Below are 17,445 nucleotides of genomic sequence, written 5' to 3' on the forward strand. Positions count from 1 at the left end.
GGGGGGCCTGCCCCCCCCCCCCCCCACACACACACACACACTTCACATTTTAAACACAAAATTGTGCAGTTTGGATGCAGCAAGCTTGAGATGAAGAAATATTGGGTGCAAGACAGGGAAAGAGAAAAATTGTGAGCACGTGTGAGTGTGTGTGAGAGAGTTTTTGTGTGCGTGTGAAAGAGAGGGAGCATTCCTCACTACAACCCCCCACATTCTCACGAACAGCCCAGAGATCGGGGTGACCAGTCCACAGCTGAGATCACTGCAGCCTCTGAATGGGCTGTCTGGCTGGCTCCATTACGAGACTAAAGACCACCAGAAAACCTCAATGAAACCAGTAAAGCAGGGGCCGGGCACAGCCACAGTTTACTGGCATTCCTGTGGCTGTAAACCCCACTCCAAGCACTCATAAGGCTCATATGTTTGCAGCTGGTGGACGAAGTTGATGCTTCACTGTGGACTTTTTCGGATACCTTCCTTTACTTTTGAGGACAAAACAGAGGCATTCATGTCTGGATGTCTGGTCACACCGAGAATACAGGCAACCATGCCGTAGTTAATGGCTCCCAGAAGGACCATGATGTCATGCATACACACCTCTTACCAAGGCTTTTGTTGCTCTTCTCCTCCCTTGCTTTGAGTCCTCACACCCCCTCCCATCCTGCTGCCACTCGCCCTGTCAACCCGCACACTGAGGCCTCTGTTCAGTGCTGTGTGGGAGAAAAAACGAGGAGGAGGAGACGAAGAAGAGAGGAAAAGCAAAGAGGGTAAAAAAAAGAAAAAGGGGGGAATAGAAGTATCGAGGTGGGAACTGGCAGGATGAGGAGGGGGTTTAGGGAACAACTGAGGGCACGGAGAGGAGTTGACAGAGCTGAGAAAATGTGAAGGAGGGAGGATGAAGCCAAACGGGTTACAAGATGAGTTTTATGAGTGCCACATGTGAATGGGAGAGCTGGAGAAGGTGTGAAAAGGAAAAAGCTGCCTGGCAACAAGAAGCAAAGGGAAATGAGTAACAAGCGGCTCTGTGAAGCTGTGCTTTGAGCTAAACGCTAGCGTCAACATACTCACAATGACAATGCTAGCATGCTGATGTTTTTTTGTTTTGTTTTTTAAATTATGATCTCCGTGATGCGGTAAATGCGGACTGAATCACAGAGTTTTATAATAAAAACAGAATCAGCTATAAAACGCGGAATCTGCCAAAGGTGGATCCAATTTAGAAAAATCAGGGATTTCCGTAGCATTAAAAGAGTCTTTTTCACAGCACTTGAGCCAACCGAACAGAAAAACTATACTGCTATGATTTGGAGTCATTTGCGTGTCATTTACGAACACCCCGCTTCTCTCTGTGCTAATATCTCCTCTCACTTTCTGGAGCTGGTGTGCTGGCTCTGGGAATGTCTCCTCCTCTTTGCATGTTAGCTTCACAGCAGCAACTATAGCGACAGTTTGCTAACCTCCAACTTAGCTAATGTTAGCTACACTACTGGCTGTGTCACCGTTCTCTGGATCTTGTACTCCCCCTTTAAGTGTTGGCAAAATAGCAATAATGCCTCCATCACTGGCAATACACATTTTATTAACATACCGCTCCAAATCCATCGTAAAACTAGTTTCATCTATATAAATAATATGTTGACATGGCTGGCAGTAGGCTTAACTCTGCATGAACATTCTGTTTACATTCATAATTAGTTTTATTTAGAGATAAACAATAATGTATTGGACAAATTAAAATTTTTTCAGCTTTTAACAACCTTTTCTCTGAAAACAACACTATAAGAGCAAAACAGTAAAGTTGCAGCTGGACAGATTAAATATGAGCTAAAACTATGAAGCTTTGTAAAGCCAAGGGGAGCTGCAGATTCAACTGGTAACTCTCTGTAGGTTTATCACAACCAGAGACACCTTTCTTTCTTTCTTCTGTTGATTTTACACCAGTATCATGAACATATCAAAGGAGCTGACCATAAGCGGAGGTAAAGTGGGAGAATGGTGGCGGCCAACCCAGGGCCCACACTGGTAGGGGGCCCACTACGTGGACTATGAAGTTTAGCTCAGCTGATTATAATGGACACGAACTAACAACGGAATATGACGATACGCTGTAGTGGGAGAATTCAGCAGCTCTTATCAAATGAAACATGGTTTCAATGATAAACCACCACAAGAATGACAATTACCAACAAACACACTATGTTCTAAGGAGACATGTTTTAATACACATAAATCATAAAGTAACATTTGTATTTCAAACAAATAGCACATTAGCACATTTTAACAAAACTCCCTTCACACTCATGCAGCATGGGAATTCTGAGGGAGGGGCGTAGGCTGCGTGTGCGCAGCGGTTTATTTACGGCTTCCACTGGACGCCTCTCAGAAGCATTTCAGCAGCGCAGCGTGTAGCCTGCCCCACGTTAATGACTTGTTTATAATTGTCCTTTTTGTGCTTCAACTACATTCTTCAAAGCTCTTGTTTCTCGTCTTAATGGGTGCATCTAGGAACTACTGCAGGGAGCATTTCAGAATAAGAGCGTTTTACCTGCCAGACTTTGCAGACACGTTTAGATTTTGTTGATTTGGTGATTAGTGCTTGCTTTTTGTGCTTCTACTATGATTAAACAGGCTACGTAGTAAAAATATTTGTTTTTTGTTTGATTTAACTGTGTTTATTGTTTATTTATGATCGGAAGTCTTTCATCTGCGCTGTGCTGCTTGTCGCTGGGACGCTTCCTGGTCCAGTCTATGGACGCACAATTTTTGCCACAAATTTTATGTCAATCCATCTAAAAGTTATAAAGATATTTCAGTCTGGACCAACGTGGTGGACTAACCAACCAACCCACAGATGTTTAGAGATTAGATTAGAGACGGTATTTAACCCACTAATGTGTTCATCTCAGATCATTAGCTCAGCACCATTATGCCAATCAAGACTCCTCTGGGGTCAGGCACAGACTGGAATCCAAGATAATTGATTACTGAGTGCGAGTTGCCAGGTTTATACTGCCTCGCGCCACCCTTCAAATCTCCTCTAAAATTAATATAATACTGACTTTAATCTGAACTAATCCAACGTGGAGGCATTAGATTCCCAGATTAAGGAGAGATTACAAAAAATTGCACTCATCCTTGGAAATAATGAAGAGTACTGGCAGGGACATATCTTTTTACAATCAGGACAGTCAACCTAATAACGGGTTCGAAGGTGGCAGTTTGTCCCACATTTTCTTCAACCATCATTTCATTCATCCATCAGTTCATCCAACCAGTGATGAAATACACGTCACTTCAGGTTAAGCCATCTCTCCACCCGTAAATCCCTTTGTATCCTCCCATTTATTCATCTAGTCCTGACCTACCATCTCATTTCTCCTCATAGTCCACTTCAAGTCTTTGCGTGGTACTGCTACATGTGTAGGGAAGTGCAAGAGTGCAAGCCAAGGATATTTTTCTGTCAGGATGGCTTCTAGCCTCAGGCTGGCTTCATATAGTAAGGTGTTTATCACAGGAGATTTTGTTTTATCTGTCTTAATGGGAGGGTGCTTTTTTTCCCTTCAGAGAAATTTCACTTTTAGACAAAACATTATTTATCCCAGGAGCAGGAGTTGCTGCAAAAAGTGGGAAAGTGCAAAAATAAAAAGTGCAAGGTATCCAAAATCCACAAAATGCGGTAGAGCTATATGACGTACAAACTGACACTGGCACTGTGAGCCGGCTTATTTTTAAAAAGGGCTAACAACAGTGGCTGTGAGTGAGGCTGCACAGCAGGGCTTTAAGCTATACAGTATGCTAAGGACAGCATGCTAACATGCTTGCAATGACAATGCTAAGATACTGATGCTAAGCAGGTATAATATAAACCATTTTCACCATCTTAACTAAGCATTTTAACTTTATAGCATATGCTAATTAGCTCTTATTGATTTGAGGCTGATGGGAATGTCATTTGTTTTACAAGTAAAAGAAAACGTACATAACAAGTAACACATGTGACATGACGATGGCGCTGGATGAAAGGTCAAGGGACCACCAGACTTACGCCGGGAATCCACTGAATCCATCTACAGCACGTTACAGCTGCGCCACGGTTTTGATGCGTCCTCTGCCCGCCGTCAAAGTCCACAGCAAGCATCTCAGAAGCTTTCGGCAGCCTGCCCCACGCTATTGACTTGTTATTATTTAGTAATTTTTATGCTCCTGCTACCTTTTTCACAGCTCTCTGTGACCCCGTTTCGTTCCGTCAACTTCAGGCTGTTCTGTGTCTGACTTCCTGCCTGGTTCGATCTGCTCTGTGCTGCTTGACGCGGCTAGTTGCGAAAATAGAGCTGCTACCTATTCTCTGGGCCGCTTCTGAGACGCTTCTGAGATGCGTTGCGGTGGACTCATCGACTAAAATGGCCGCGATTAGCTCCGGCAACCGCGACACAGCTGTAAAGCGCCGTAGACGGAGTCAGTGGATTTTTAGGGGTTATAATTGATCCTGAAGGGGACATGAATGTTTGTACTACACAATCCATCCAATAGTTGTTGAGACATTTAACTCAAAACCACAAATGTGAACCTCAAGGTGGCGCTAGAGGAAAGGCCAGGGAATCACCGAAGTCAGCAGGATTCATCATCTGGGGTAGACAAATGTCGGTCCAAAATTTCATCCTATAGTTGTCTTAATATTTAGTCTGGATCAAAGTGGAGGACCGACCTGCATGGCTAAAACTCTCCATCCACGCTAAAAGAAAACAAAATCAGCTAAATCGCTCCTGCTTCATCCTATTCTGGTCAGCAAACACCACAACTGACCTCCGTCCTCGTCCCCACCTGCTCTCCATGCACTGAATGTGCAAGTTAAATGAGCTAATTGTTAATCAGTTAAAAAGTTATTCCTAAGCTGCTGACCTGAGATCAAATTATTATTTTATAAAAAAATATGTCCCCCAAAAGATGAACAAACACAAAAACAGCTTAATGACAACACCTCTGTTGTGTGTCTACACCATCTACACCATAGCTGACTGCGTAGGCTAGGAGCTGTCATGTCAGTTATACTTATGCGTTGGTGTCTGTGTTGCTCTGTAATTACTCTCCCAAAACGCTAGTTGGCGGTGGGGTTCCTACATTCTACTGTGTTGAGTTTCTTCTTCTTCGTTGGTGTAGGCTTCTTCAAACAATGGCGACTGAAATCATGTTGTTGGAGCTGATCCATGATGAAGAGCAGCTACTTTTGGTGAAATTACCGAAACGCAGAAACGAGAGGAGGCATCATAGGAGATGGTATGTAGGACTCCTGAACCGGTCAAGGCAGAAGAAGAACGACAAGCCGGAAATGTGATGCTACCAAACTGACCAACGATTTGATCTGCGTCGCTGCGATCTAAAGCTTGATTTATACTCCTGCGTAAGGCCAGGCATTTATACTTGTGTGTCCGTCAATCTGCAATTACACCCCCAAACACTAGTCGGCAGTAGCGCTGCAGCGTCCACTGTGTTGACTCTTGCCGGCCGAGCATGCTTACTTCCGGTTTAGCCCTCTGCTAACGTGAGGGTAAAATTGTATATGTGCGGCTGGTGTAGCCTTTTCAAATGTTATCTATATGGTATATATTGATCCACCATGTTACAGCCGCTGTTTTGGCCACTAGCAAAAAAGTTACTTCAAAGCACCGGCCACTTCCTGTCGGCTCGGAGGCTACCCAGCCAACCAATTACAGAGCTTACGGTCTGCGTCGACTCGACATGTAGTGTCATTTTTGAGGAGATGCACGTCAGGCTAGGGGGCTACGCAGATGCTACGTCGTCGATTTGACGCAGAAGAATAAATTGCAGTTAATATGTAGATTCGACCCAGAAGTATAAATTGGCCTTTAGAGGTTAAAGAGTAGGTTCCCTAACTATACTGACACACAGTCGCTGACCAGGCATTCATTAATGTTTTCCAAAAGTTAGTTTTTATTTTTAAAAAACCCTTGTGTTTAAAGATTGAGCCACTCTGGGCCACACTATCTGCAGTTTTTCCCACCTCAAAATTTTGCTTCTCGAGAACAAAAGACCAAAATGAAGGGGATCAGTGTGGACGCAGTCGGAGCAAAGAGTGACTTCAACTCAGAGAACACAGAGGGTGTTTACTGGACTGAGCTTTAAAAATAAGAAACACAATGCACAGATCAATGCCTTTAAAGAGCCCTTTAGTGTCCACATGATTTCTCGCTCTCACATGTGCCCCAGCTATCAGTAATGAGCTCGGGGAAAGTATGAGCCATTAGATGCTCTGATGTGCTGCCTCTGGCTCCAGGCCCAACGTCCAGTCTCCTCTCAGTCGGAGTAAAACGGGGCCAAGCTGACTGGGAGCACTGCTGTTACTGGGCACAGCAATGGGAGACACGCAGGGATGCTGGTGTCTGTGTGTGTGCACACGTTACTGCACTGAAGTGTGTGAGAGAGGCAAATTAAAAATGAGAGTTGAACGTGTGACAGGAACTGTGTGTGTCCCAAAAACACTTCATCTTTTCAAGGAGAAGCAAGGCCAGGGAGAGGCGGCGTGGAGATGATTTCCTATGATGGCACTGGAGTGCGCTTTCTTTGCAGGGATACAATAATTCTGCACAAATCAGTTTCTTGTTAGTCTAGTTCTTTAAATAAATCTCTGTATTTTCTGGTGGAAACCTGTACAAGCAAGTCTTATCTACAGTATCATAAGTTTATTAATGTACTGGCTTTCATCAGTATTAGGCAGAAAAACAAACTTGGGGCGTCAAAACGGTAGACCACAAACCAATGTGGTTTCTTCATTAAGGCCCCATCCACACTACTCTGTTTTAGTTTAGCAAAAGTTCTCCATTTTAATTCGAAAACGCAGTATTTTGATGGGGCCTAAGACATAAAGACCTGCTGTAAAACTCTGATGCAAAGTACAGCATCTTTAAAAACCTCCATCATCATCACCATGGCAGACACAAGTAATGCTAGGGGCTGAGCTAAATTCTTCCAAGCTTCTACCATTGCCATTGTAATCGAGATCCAATGCAGTATTCAAAAGCTCCATTTTGTAAAATTATTCAGAATAGCCCATGAAATAAGAAATAGTAAACCAACATTATCAACATGAAAACATTAAACAGCATAAAGCCTCAGTAAACACTTTCCTAATGAGTTTATGGTCTCACTAGTTTCAAGTCAAATTGTGGTCCCATTTAGAGGGAAATAGACCAGAAAGCAGCGGATCTGATTCGTATCCGCTGCTCTGTGTGCATTTCTTTACAGGTACTGTTCATTTTTACCGGTAAGTACATTTTGTTTTAAGCCTGTTTTTCGCTAGCCAAAATTTGCATCTCGGTTAAAAATCACAGTTAACATTAATTAATAATGCACTTTGCTTACCAAGCTAACTAGCGCCAAATATTGGTAAGTTCCAAAAAAAATAAAGATGGCGACGGCTAAAATGCCAAACCTGAGGTGTCAAAACGGTATTCTACAAACCAAAGGGTGACGTCATGATTACTAAGTCCACTTTTTTATACAGTGATGGTTTTGTGTCTAATTGTTGTGGCAAGATAGATAATAATATGTAAAAGTCTGCAAGTCCACTAATTTAGCAGTGTACAATGCCATAGGCTTAAGCTACTAATGGCGTCTGTGAACCTTTTATTACTTACTACTTAATTCAGTTGCGTCTGTACTACGCAACGTGTCATCAGCATGACCTAACGTAGCATTCTGTTGTACAAAGTTGGGAAGCAATGTCTGAGTCAAGACGGATATTTCCTTACACATTAAAGAATGAATACAGCTTATTCAGCCAAAGCCCAGGTATTGGTTTCAGGGCCGTGAAAGGTCGAATCGGATGCATCCCTATATACCTACATCAGGAGTTTGTGCAGATTTGTGTGCGTGACATACAAACAAAACAGGAACCTGCTTATGAAAACATTGCTGCTACTAATTGTAAAAAAACACTACAGGGTGTGCCAACAGGACTACAGGCTCAGTTTATAGAACAAAAAAAAGGGCTGCAGGTGCTGGAACTTGCCTAAACAAACACCATTACAGAAAAGCAATCCAACAAGATATGCAAGAAGAAGATATGTGGACATCTCCAAACCGTAAGGCATCTGTTGGCCAGGTGCTCGTCAGGAAAGGAATGTACCGACAGACGAGGTATTAATGCTCCAAAACATGCAAGATTACCAACTCCCCACACCTCCTCCTTTAAAGATGTACAACCTTTTTAAATCTTGTGTGTTGTGTTGCTACATGCCTTTATTGGCCTTTTCAGCGCAGCCAGAACCTGCGATTTCCAAATCTCGTGATACACAATACATTTTTAATCACACTGCTCTAACGACAATCAATCAACTTTAGGCCACTTAAACACCACCTGGGGGGAATCGTTTAAAAATCCTGGAAGGAAAATTGCATTAATAGTGTTATTTAACTGGGTATTCTTATTTTTCCCTGGCTTTGCTCCGTCTGAGAGGTGGGAACGCCTCGAGTGATTTTGGGAGCACATCAAATATCCTCTCTGTCAAGGAAGAGGTCTCAAACTGGGAAGTGAACCCTGCAGGGACTCATTTGAAGTGAGAATGCAGTCTGGTTTCATTTGGCGAGGTGATTAAACCAAAACAGATATTACACCTATTGTTTTTTAATAAAATCAGAAAATGAGGTGATGAACATAAGTCTTACTGAAGGTAATATAATTTATAGTCTATAGTCAGACTGTAAATGTCGACTAGAGAGTGGGATCACTTTAGCTGTGACAATTATGGATCCTTCACACTTTGACAGAGATGCACATTTGCACATTTCAAGCCACTGATGATCACACAAATCCAGGAAGAAAGAAAGCCTAAACATTTAACCTGCATTTTTACCATTTACTCACAAAAATGCATTGGACTACTCTTGTCTTACGTTGATTAAAAGCAACTTGGGTGGTCCAATCACATAATATACAATCGTATACTGACAATGTATTAGACTTCTGGGCACATTTAGGGGTGCAAGTGGCTGCATTTGGGAGTGTTGGGATCATTTGTGGGTGAAAAAGTCAAAAATTTTGTAGAGCGTGCCTGGCACAGGACAAATCAGCTAGATATAGTTTATCAGTTTATCTGCCAACAACTCAGACAAAATTTTGGAGTTTCTATCCCCAAGTTACCCAGCAGCCTCTACAATCTTGCTCTGCAGCTGTACGACACAAACGTACAATTTATCTGTTCAACAACACTTTCCCACTAACACATGAGCATGGAAGTAACCCTAACACTGGTAATAACTGCAGTTTGTCTAAAGGTGAATTTAGACAAAGTCTGTGACTCACACTCACACACCCTGTCTGATGTGTTTACAAGTCTTTTCTGAGAGCAGAACCCATGACTCCCTGCTGATGACAGAGAATCAGAGCACTTCAGAGAGACTTTCCAGAACGCAACCGCATGCAGCGGGGCAGCGTTCACTAACCGTCACGGGTCGTAAACCCGTTTGCTGTTGGGCGACAGAGAAACCTCCTGTCATTCAACAAGGACGCTTTCTGTGGGGAGACTAAATGTGACAAATCCATGTGTCACACTCACTGTTGTGCACTTTTAAAAGAGTTCACATGGCTTTCTCAGTGACCTAGAGATTAGGGATGTCACGATCAAAGGATGGTATAGATACCCTTTAACCGTGGCTGTCTATTTATCACGGTATATCTACCACACAGGCATCCAAGAGGGCACTTTAGCTTTTTCTAACATGGGGCCATTGTCGAGTCTGATCCGACACTTATATTTACCTTAATGTTGATTAAATATCTGACACACTGAAATAACAAGGCGAGACACCACAGTCACGTAGGCTTTTTTCCCCCAACTTTACTCATATCACAATGAAACTTTTTGTTTTTTATAGGCAAATTAGGTATTTCCTCATTAAATATGCACAGATTTTTAGATCACAAATATCCATTTTCCTTTGTTAATTTTTTTATATCCATCTTCCAGCATATTGATATCAGATGAATATGTTTTGGTTTTATTGTGATTACATACCAAAATATTGTTTTGTCATAGATTCATTCGAAATACACCAGTCTTATGTGAGACGGACCCTTTTCCCTCCACATATTTACAGATAAAATGCCACATGAAAAGAGAATGATAAAAGATCTTAAAAATAACTCTGTAAATGTCTAGGTAAAAGACCTAAGAAATGATGATGATGACCTAACTGTTTTGAAGGGAAAAGAAAATGACTTGGCGTACAGGAAACATGTCATTTTGAGCAAACAGCAGTTAACGATTATGCTAGTTAACGCTACAAAAACACACTTAGTATAAAAATGACGTTCGTCACATGAGCACATCTCTTATAGACATATGATATATAAACTACTAGCTAACATTGTGCTCTAGAAAACAAGCTTTTAAACGATATATGATTCAATATGGTCAGTTTAAAAAAAAAAAAGATTGATCGAGGCTTTACATGGAAAGTGATGAAACAATTCTCTTCCTTGGCGGACAAAAACTATAAACACCTGTGCATAATGGAGGAAACAACCTTTTCTATGTGGTGTTTTGTCTTCAGCTAATGTTCAGGTTTGTCCCAGGCTTTAGTTTTCTACAACAGTAAATTAAATAGTTAAGACGTTTACAGGTCTGAAAATGTGTGATTTTCTAGGCCAAACACTTAATCACGAGAATAATCAGTAGACTACTCAATAATTAAACTATCATTAGTTTCAGCCTTACTTTGAAGTAATACTACATGATGTAGGCAGGACTGGATCCATGTTGAATGTTGAACAATCCTGAAGTCATTAGAAGGCAGATTACGTACTTTACTTCCCTGACGCCCCCCCCCCCCCACCCGCCCTCAAATTTGGAAAGCAGCACTTTCCTCCATATAGTGCCTGCCTGCTGTTTACATGCTCTGCTCCCATTCAGAACTCAATCACCATTTCCTTCCAAATAGGTCACAGTCAAAACAGCCAGTCTGAGGACCAGATGAAGGGATTATCCTTGAAAAATGGCAATCCTTGGCCATCTGAGATTACCACACATGTTCAAATTATATTCCATGTCGCAGCAGGTGGGGTTTTCTCTGGGAGTGTATTGCATTCTGTGTGTGCCTACCACGTGGGAAGAGGTGTGTGTTGCATGTGTGCCGAGGGAAGAAGGGCAACCGGCGAAGGCAGGAAAAAAACCTTGTGTGACCTATTTCTAGAGAGGCTGAGCAAACAGCCCTGTTGCTAGGAAAAGCCCAGTTATCCACTGCACACATGTAGTCAGAGACAATTTGAAGGGGTTTTAAAAGTGAAACTTAATATTCAAATGGTCATATGGTTAACGTGTTCTACTCCTGTATTGATGACTTTGCTACCAAAATATGGACTAGCAGGTGACAAACCTAAACTCACAATGATATAAGATGCCTCCTGAATATTTGGGCTAAAGAGAGAATTTCTCAATTACTAGAGAAGACGCATAAGAACAGTGACGTATTCAAAATACTCAGCCATAACGAAAGAGAATATATTCTAGTGATCTGTTGAGAAGAGTCATGTGAAAGTTAAAAAACAGCATCAACACTACTTGGATGAGTTGACCAATAATCGAATGTCACTTCCACCACATTGCTTGGACTGTTTGATTCAGGAACTGGACCTTTAGGTATTAACCTGGCCTTAGTCAAAAGACGCAATGTAAAATGTCACAAAATTTCCCATGACAAGTTTCCAGAGCCAAATGTTTTTTCTGACCAACACTTCATTTATGACAAAGAAAAGCATCAAATCGTCACATATGAAAACCTGGAACCAGGAAATATTTGGAACTTTTGTTTGATAAGTGACTGAAATGAATAATCGATTTTTAAACTAGTTGCAGATTCTGTTGATCGATTAATCAGCTAATAATTTTCAGATCCAATTTTTATGCTTGAACTGTCCAACATCCAAATAAAGTGTATTCCATTTACAAGAGAAATTAACACAGAAGAACAGCTAGGACTAAATAATATGGCATTTACGTTCATTCATTTATTTCATTTTATCCGGAAAACAAACAAAAAAAGGAAAATGGGTCAGGATTTCATTTTTAATAATTAGTAATAATCTTGCTCATGGCTCAACAGAAATCAGACATAGGTTGTTTATGTTTATTTTTGTTTATCTTATTGCTCATTTAAGATGAAACATGATGTCTACAGAAAGCCTGTATGTAAAAAAAAAATGTTTTTTTTGCTTTTTTCCCCAGATGAATGAGATAATTGAATGAACAGATGAAAAACCGCCCTATTATTTTGCTTAACCGAGTGACGTAAATGATTAATTAATTATATCAAAACTGTCGCCGATTAATTTTTTTGTCCACTGCCTAATTAATTAACTTAATAAACATATTTGGCATTTGGCATCCAGATATGCTCCGGTATTGATTTGGATTTCTCTTGCTAAACATGACAGCTCCCTATAATGGGAGTGTTGTCTCTAACGTTATAAATAGAGATTAATTTAACTGAGTTTGGTCTGAACGCGGCGGCAGTATCGATCATCTCAGCCTACCTTCCAAACTGAAGTCCAGCAGCACGTACTCGTACACGGTCTCCGTTTTGCTCTCCACTTGGGGTCTCTTCAGCGTGGAGTAGATTTTCCCGGGGCTGCTGTCCTCCGGGTCTTCAAGTTTCCGCAAGCCGCAGCCCATGGCCTCGGAGGCGGGGACAGGGAACCGGAGGGGCCGCCGACAGATTCAGCTTTTCTTGAGCCTTGAACTTTAACGGGACCGCTCCATCCCTCCGCGGTCCTCCCGGTTAATCCCTCCTTGTGCTCGCAGATAATCGGCCGCAAAAGTTGGGACAGAAGACCCGCCAGTTAACGAAGAGAAAGATTATTTCACTTGGCGGTTGTTTCTTAGAAAAGTGTCCGTCTGATGTGGCCGCACGTCTGAAGCTTGGAGAGGAGGCGCGCGGTGCCTGGAAAAACTTTCCCTCATAATCAAGCAAGCAGGGATATTACAACTTCCTGTCAATGTTTCAAAATAAAGTACGTAAATAAATAAAAAACTAAACGCGTTTTTCACTCCATATTGAATATTAATGATTTAACAGTTCAACCAGTGGTGGAATAAGTATTTAGTTAATTTACATAAGTAAAATTACTAATACCACAGTGTAAAAATAGTTTGGTAGTGTTGCTTCCAGTGGTGATGGAACAGTGGCTAAAACACATGCCTTTGGTGTTAGAGACTCGGGTTCAATTCTCACTGTGACACATTCACCAATGTGTCCTCAGCAAGACATTTAACCTCTGACACATATAGCATTTGTAAGTTGTTTTGGATAAAAGCGCAATGTCATGTACTTAATAAAAAATAAAATCAAGGGCAACTGCACTTGGTTGAAGATACCAGAAAATGTCAGAACTGAAGAAGTCTCTTGGATGAGGGACAAAATGTGTTCTAGTATCTTCAGCCAAGTATGATCAAAAATGTAAAATTCTCAAAGCAGTAAAATCTACGGCTCCCTGAGCAGGCTTAAAATGATTTCCCTAACACGCATACCTACTAATTACTTTTACTATTTTAAATTTTGCAGTATGTGTCTGTATAGAGTTAGACAACTTGGATAGTTATTCTTTAAATATAAACATCAATATGACCACCTATTTCTGTCACTTGACTGATTAATTAATCAACTAATCATTTCAGCTGTACTTGTATAAACCTTTAAATTTATATTTATTCATATGTTTAATGTGCAAAAATTCTTAATCAGTAAAGTAACTTATAACTTAAGATGTCAGATAAATGTGGTGAAAAGCACAATATTTCCCATGGAGATGTGGTGGAGTAGAAGTAGAAAGTGGCATGAAAATGTTAGGATTTGGTTTTGTGCTGTTGTTTTTCATGTGTTTTTTCTGTCTTTCTTGGTTTGTGGTTTTGTGTAGCCTTGTTTATTATTTCAGTTTGGTTAGTTCTCTTAGAATCTGTCTTGCCTTCCATCTTAGTTTTTAGTCCTGTAGTTTGGTTTTCTGTCTTAGTTCATTCCTTGTTCAATGTTTGTATTGTATTGATCTTTGTTTTGATTGTAGTTAATTTGTAAGATTTAGTTTTCTGTCAACCTTGTGTTGAGTTGTGTTCTCTGTCTGGTGATTTATTATTTGACTGTGTTTAGTCTTGCGTGCTTGTTTCCTGTCATGTTTAGTTTATCTTTCAGTGTTCAGTTGTGTTTCTGCATTTTGGTCTGTCTGTTCCCCTCATTTGGTTTCACCTGCTTGCATGTCTGTGCCTAATTGGCTCCTGATGTGATCCACTTGCACTTTTACGTCTCTAGACCCCCTTGTTGGGCCTTTTCAACAATGGCTGAGGCGTTAATGTTTGAGGTCAGGTCGAGAAAGTTGACTGACCCTCTCCACAGCAGCGTCATCGATAGGCAGCGGTGCATGCTGGTGCCTCCTGGAGCCTCCTGGAGTCAATCACCATCTTCTTTGTTTTGTTGACGTTGAGGGAGGGACTGTGGGATCCACTCCACTCTGTTAGCTCCACCTCCATCGTGTTTGGAGTTTCATCATTATTTTTAACGTGACCCACGACTGTTGTATTATCTGCAAACCTGATAATGTGATTGGTGTTAGATCTTGCAGTACAGTCATGGATTAGCAGGGTGAACAACAGGGTGCTCGGGACGCAGCCCTGGCATGAGCCTATGCTCACTGAGATGGATTTTGATGTGTGGCTGCCAACCCACACTGTCTGCTGCCTCTGCATCAGGAGGTCGAGGACCATGTTGCAGGTGCCAGTGGTCCACATCCAGCAACTGCAACATCTCCACCAGCTGTTGTGGTACAAAACATAATATTAAATGCAGAGCTGATATCGATGAAGAGGATCTTGGTGTATTTGTTTTTCCTTTCCTAGTTGACAGAAAATTAACCAGCAAGGTCCCACGTCTCTGGAGCAACTAGAGGTCAAGTGCCTTGCTCAGGGACACAATGGTGGATGTGTCAGTGGATGTGGGGGGATTGAACCCAGGTATCTCACACCAAAGGCATGTGTCTTATCCACTGTACCATCACCACCCCAACTCATCATTAATTAATTGTGGAAATCTTTTTATTCTTAATATATTCCCATGTTCCACAAATATGAATATTTAGTGCTTTATTCTTTTATGAAAGCAAACAGTTTCTTTGGGTTTTGGACTGTTGATTGGACAAAACAAGCATTTAAAATATGTCAGGTTTTTAGGAAATCCTAATGGGCAGGTTCACTACTTCCTAACATTATACGGGATCAAAGGAATCAAAAAATAAGATGCTGATTAATCAAAATTGAAAATATTCTGTCATACAACTGTCAAGATTGATGGATGATTGAGGTAGACAGTAGACTGATGTTTGAGTCCCATGCGAAACCATAATTACCACATAATTACCAGTTAGTAATTCAATCAGAGATCATTTATCACTGTTGTCTTGCGAGACTGTAAGGGTTTTCTATCTTGAGTTGTGGTGTTTGTAACTCAAACCCTGACTGCTGCCTTGACTGCTCTTATGTTATCTAATGAATCTGCAACGCCATCCGGACCCGTGCTGAGGGGTCACATAACATATGGCATCAAACAGTCGGTTTTTGCTCAGTCACCCCGCACACACACCTTAATACTGCTGACCTCTGACCTCTGTCACTAACTGATTTCCACTTAAGTCCATTAACAGTGCAGAGTTCAAGACTGATGCACAGCAGGTGACCAAGTATACACTCCATCTGAAGTCTCTCATTACTGATGGAAAGGTGCATATTAAAGACATGTTTAACAGCATGATCTGTTTCCTGCAGGTTTACTTCTCATCAAAACGAGAGCTTGCAAATAAATCCTTGTGTCATATTCTGAATGGTTTCCATGTGCATATGAAGTGCAAAATGTTCAAGGCACAGTTTATCCCCTGCTGTTTGCTGCTGAATAGGTAGTGTTCAGTGGGTTTTCAGAGCTCTTTCACTAAAAACAGCTGCCTGCTGTGGTGAGAGTGAACTAAAACAGTGAAGTGGCAGCAGGACAGATAAATAATGAGCTGAAAACTATGAAGCTCCGTAAAGCCGCGGGGAGCTGCAGATTAGGCTGAGAATTCTCTGTGGGTTCATTACTGCCAGACACAACTTTGACACTTTGTTTTCACATTGTTATTATAAAAATTATAATATATCAGTTATAAATTCTAAAATTCCCTCCATTTTGAACAGGCGTCCTGACTCTGATAATGTACTCAAAGTTTCTGCAGCCAAGGGTTTCTGCAAAGTTCTGTTAATGTTGACAACCAAGTAATTGTCCCCTTTGTGAGTCAATAAGAGATATTCTCCAATTTGCTCTGCTGTCGAAATAGATCTAGAAGGTTTATTTTCTAAGTTTCTTAAAAACTGTTCAAAATCTCTCCAGTGTATTTCCTTTGTTTAAATCATGAACAATATATATTTCTCTGTTCGTCAAACAGTTTTTTACATTTTTTAACAAAAAATGATCTGATTCCAGCTTTTAAAATGTGAATATGTTCTGGTTTCTTTGCTCCTCTATGACATTAAACTGAATCTCTTTGGGTTCTAGACAAAAGAAGACTTTTTAAGGAACGTTATCAAACGATGAATCGAGAAAATGCTAAATGATGACTCCTGCCCTCTGCACAGTGAATTTCAGCTTCTTCTGTCTAGACAAAGATTTATAATCCCAATGTAGAACAAAGCAGTATAAAAATAGCTTGGCCATCACTTAGAGGAATAAAGTTTTACAGCTGATATAGAATCAGCGTTTATTAATTTCTTTTATTTATTTGTTTAGTGATGATTGCAACCTTGAATACTTTTATTATGTTTATTTACTGTCTAGCTGTTGTCTATCGTTGATTGTCTATGTTGTTTCTAAAACTTATCTGTATAAAATCACTGTGTTTCTGCACTTCGGGTTAAATGCTAACTTCATATCATTCGCTTTGTACCTGTACTCTTCATATTGACAATAATGTGGAATCTAATCCAATCTAATCTTAATCATAAATCATTTTAATGTACTGGGTAGGTAATCCTGATTATATTTACATAATCTGAATCTGTAAAATTAAATTTATGATAACATAATTAATTTTTATTAATAAAATATGCAAACACACACACACACACACACACACACACACACACACACACACAGAGTAATAGTTAAAGTCTAAGTGGCAGCTGAGGCTCTGGTCCAGTATCACCAGCTGCATACGCTCATGCAAAAACCACTGCCAGGTGGTGCCTGTCAAACACACACACACACACACACACACACACACAAACACACACACACACAAACACCATGCAGCACTGCTCCCATTGCTGAGGACTAGAGAGGTAATCGTTCTTGAATGGTTCCTTTGGCTGTTTCAGAGAACATGACACAGACCTTTACACCACATGATGTTATTTTATGTACAAG

General features: G+C 40.8%; 1 protein-coding gene across 2 annotated transcripts in view; it reads right to left on the minus strand.

Annotated features, from left to right (window-relative positions):
* rftn2 (raftlin family member 2) overlaps window positions 1-12,962 on the minus strand; it is a 24,132-nt gene extending 11,170 nt beyond the window's left edge. For both annotated transcript variants that reach the window (XM_046053160.1, XM_046053159.1), the window contains exon 1: window positions 12,548-12,962. In XM_046053160.1, coding sequence (XP_045909116.1) covers window positions 12,548-12,686 — 139 coding nt within the window. In that variant the 5' untranslated portion in view covers window positions 12,687-12,962. The remainder of the gene's footprint in view (window positions 1-12,547) is intronic.
* Window positions 12,963-17,445: the final 4,483 nt, after the last annotated feature.

This window comes from Micropterus dolomieu, linkage group LG07 (genome assembly GCF_021292245.1).
Source record: "Micropterus dolomieu isolate WLL.071019.BEF.003 ecotype Adirondacks linkage group LG07, ASM2129224v1, whole genome shotgun sequence".
In the NCBI taxonomy this organism is placed as follows: domain Eukaryota; kingdom Metazoa; phylum Chordata; class Actinopteri; order Centrarchiformes; family Centrarchidae; genus Micropterus; species Micropterus dolomieu.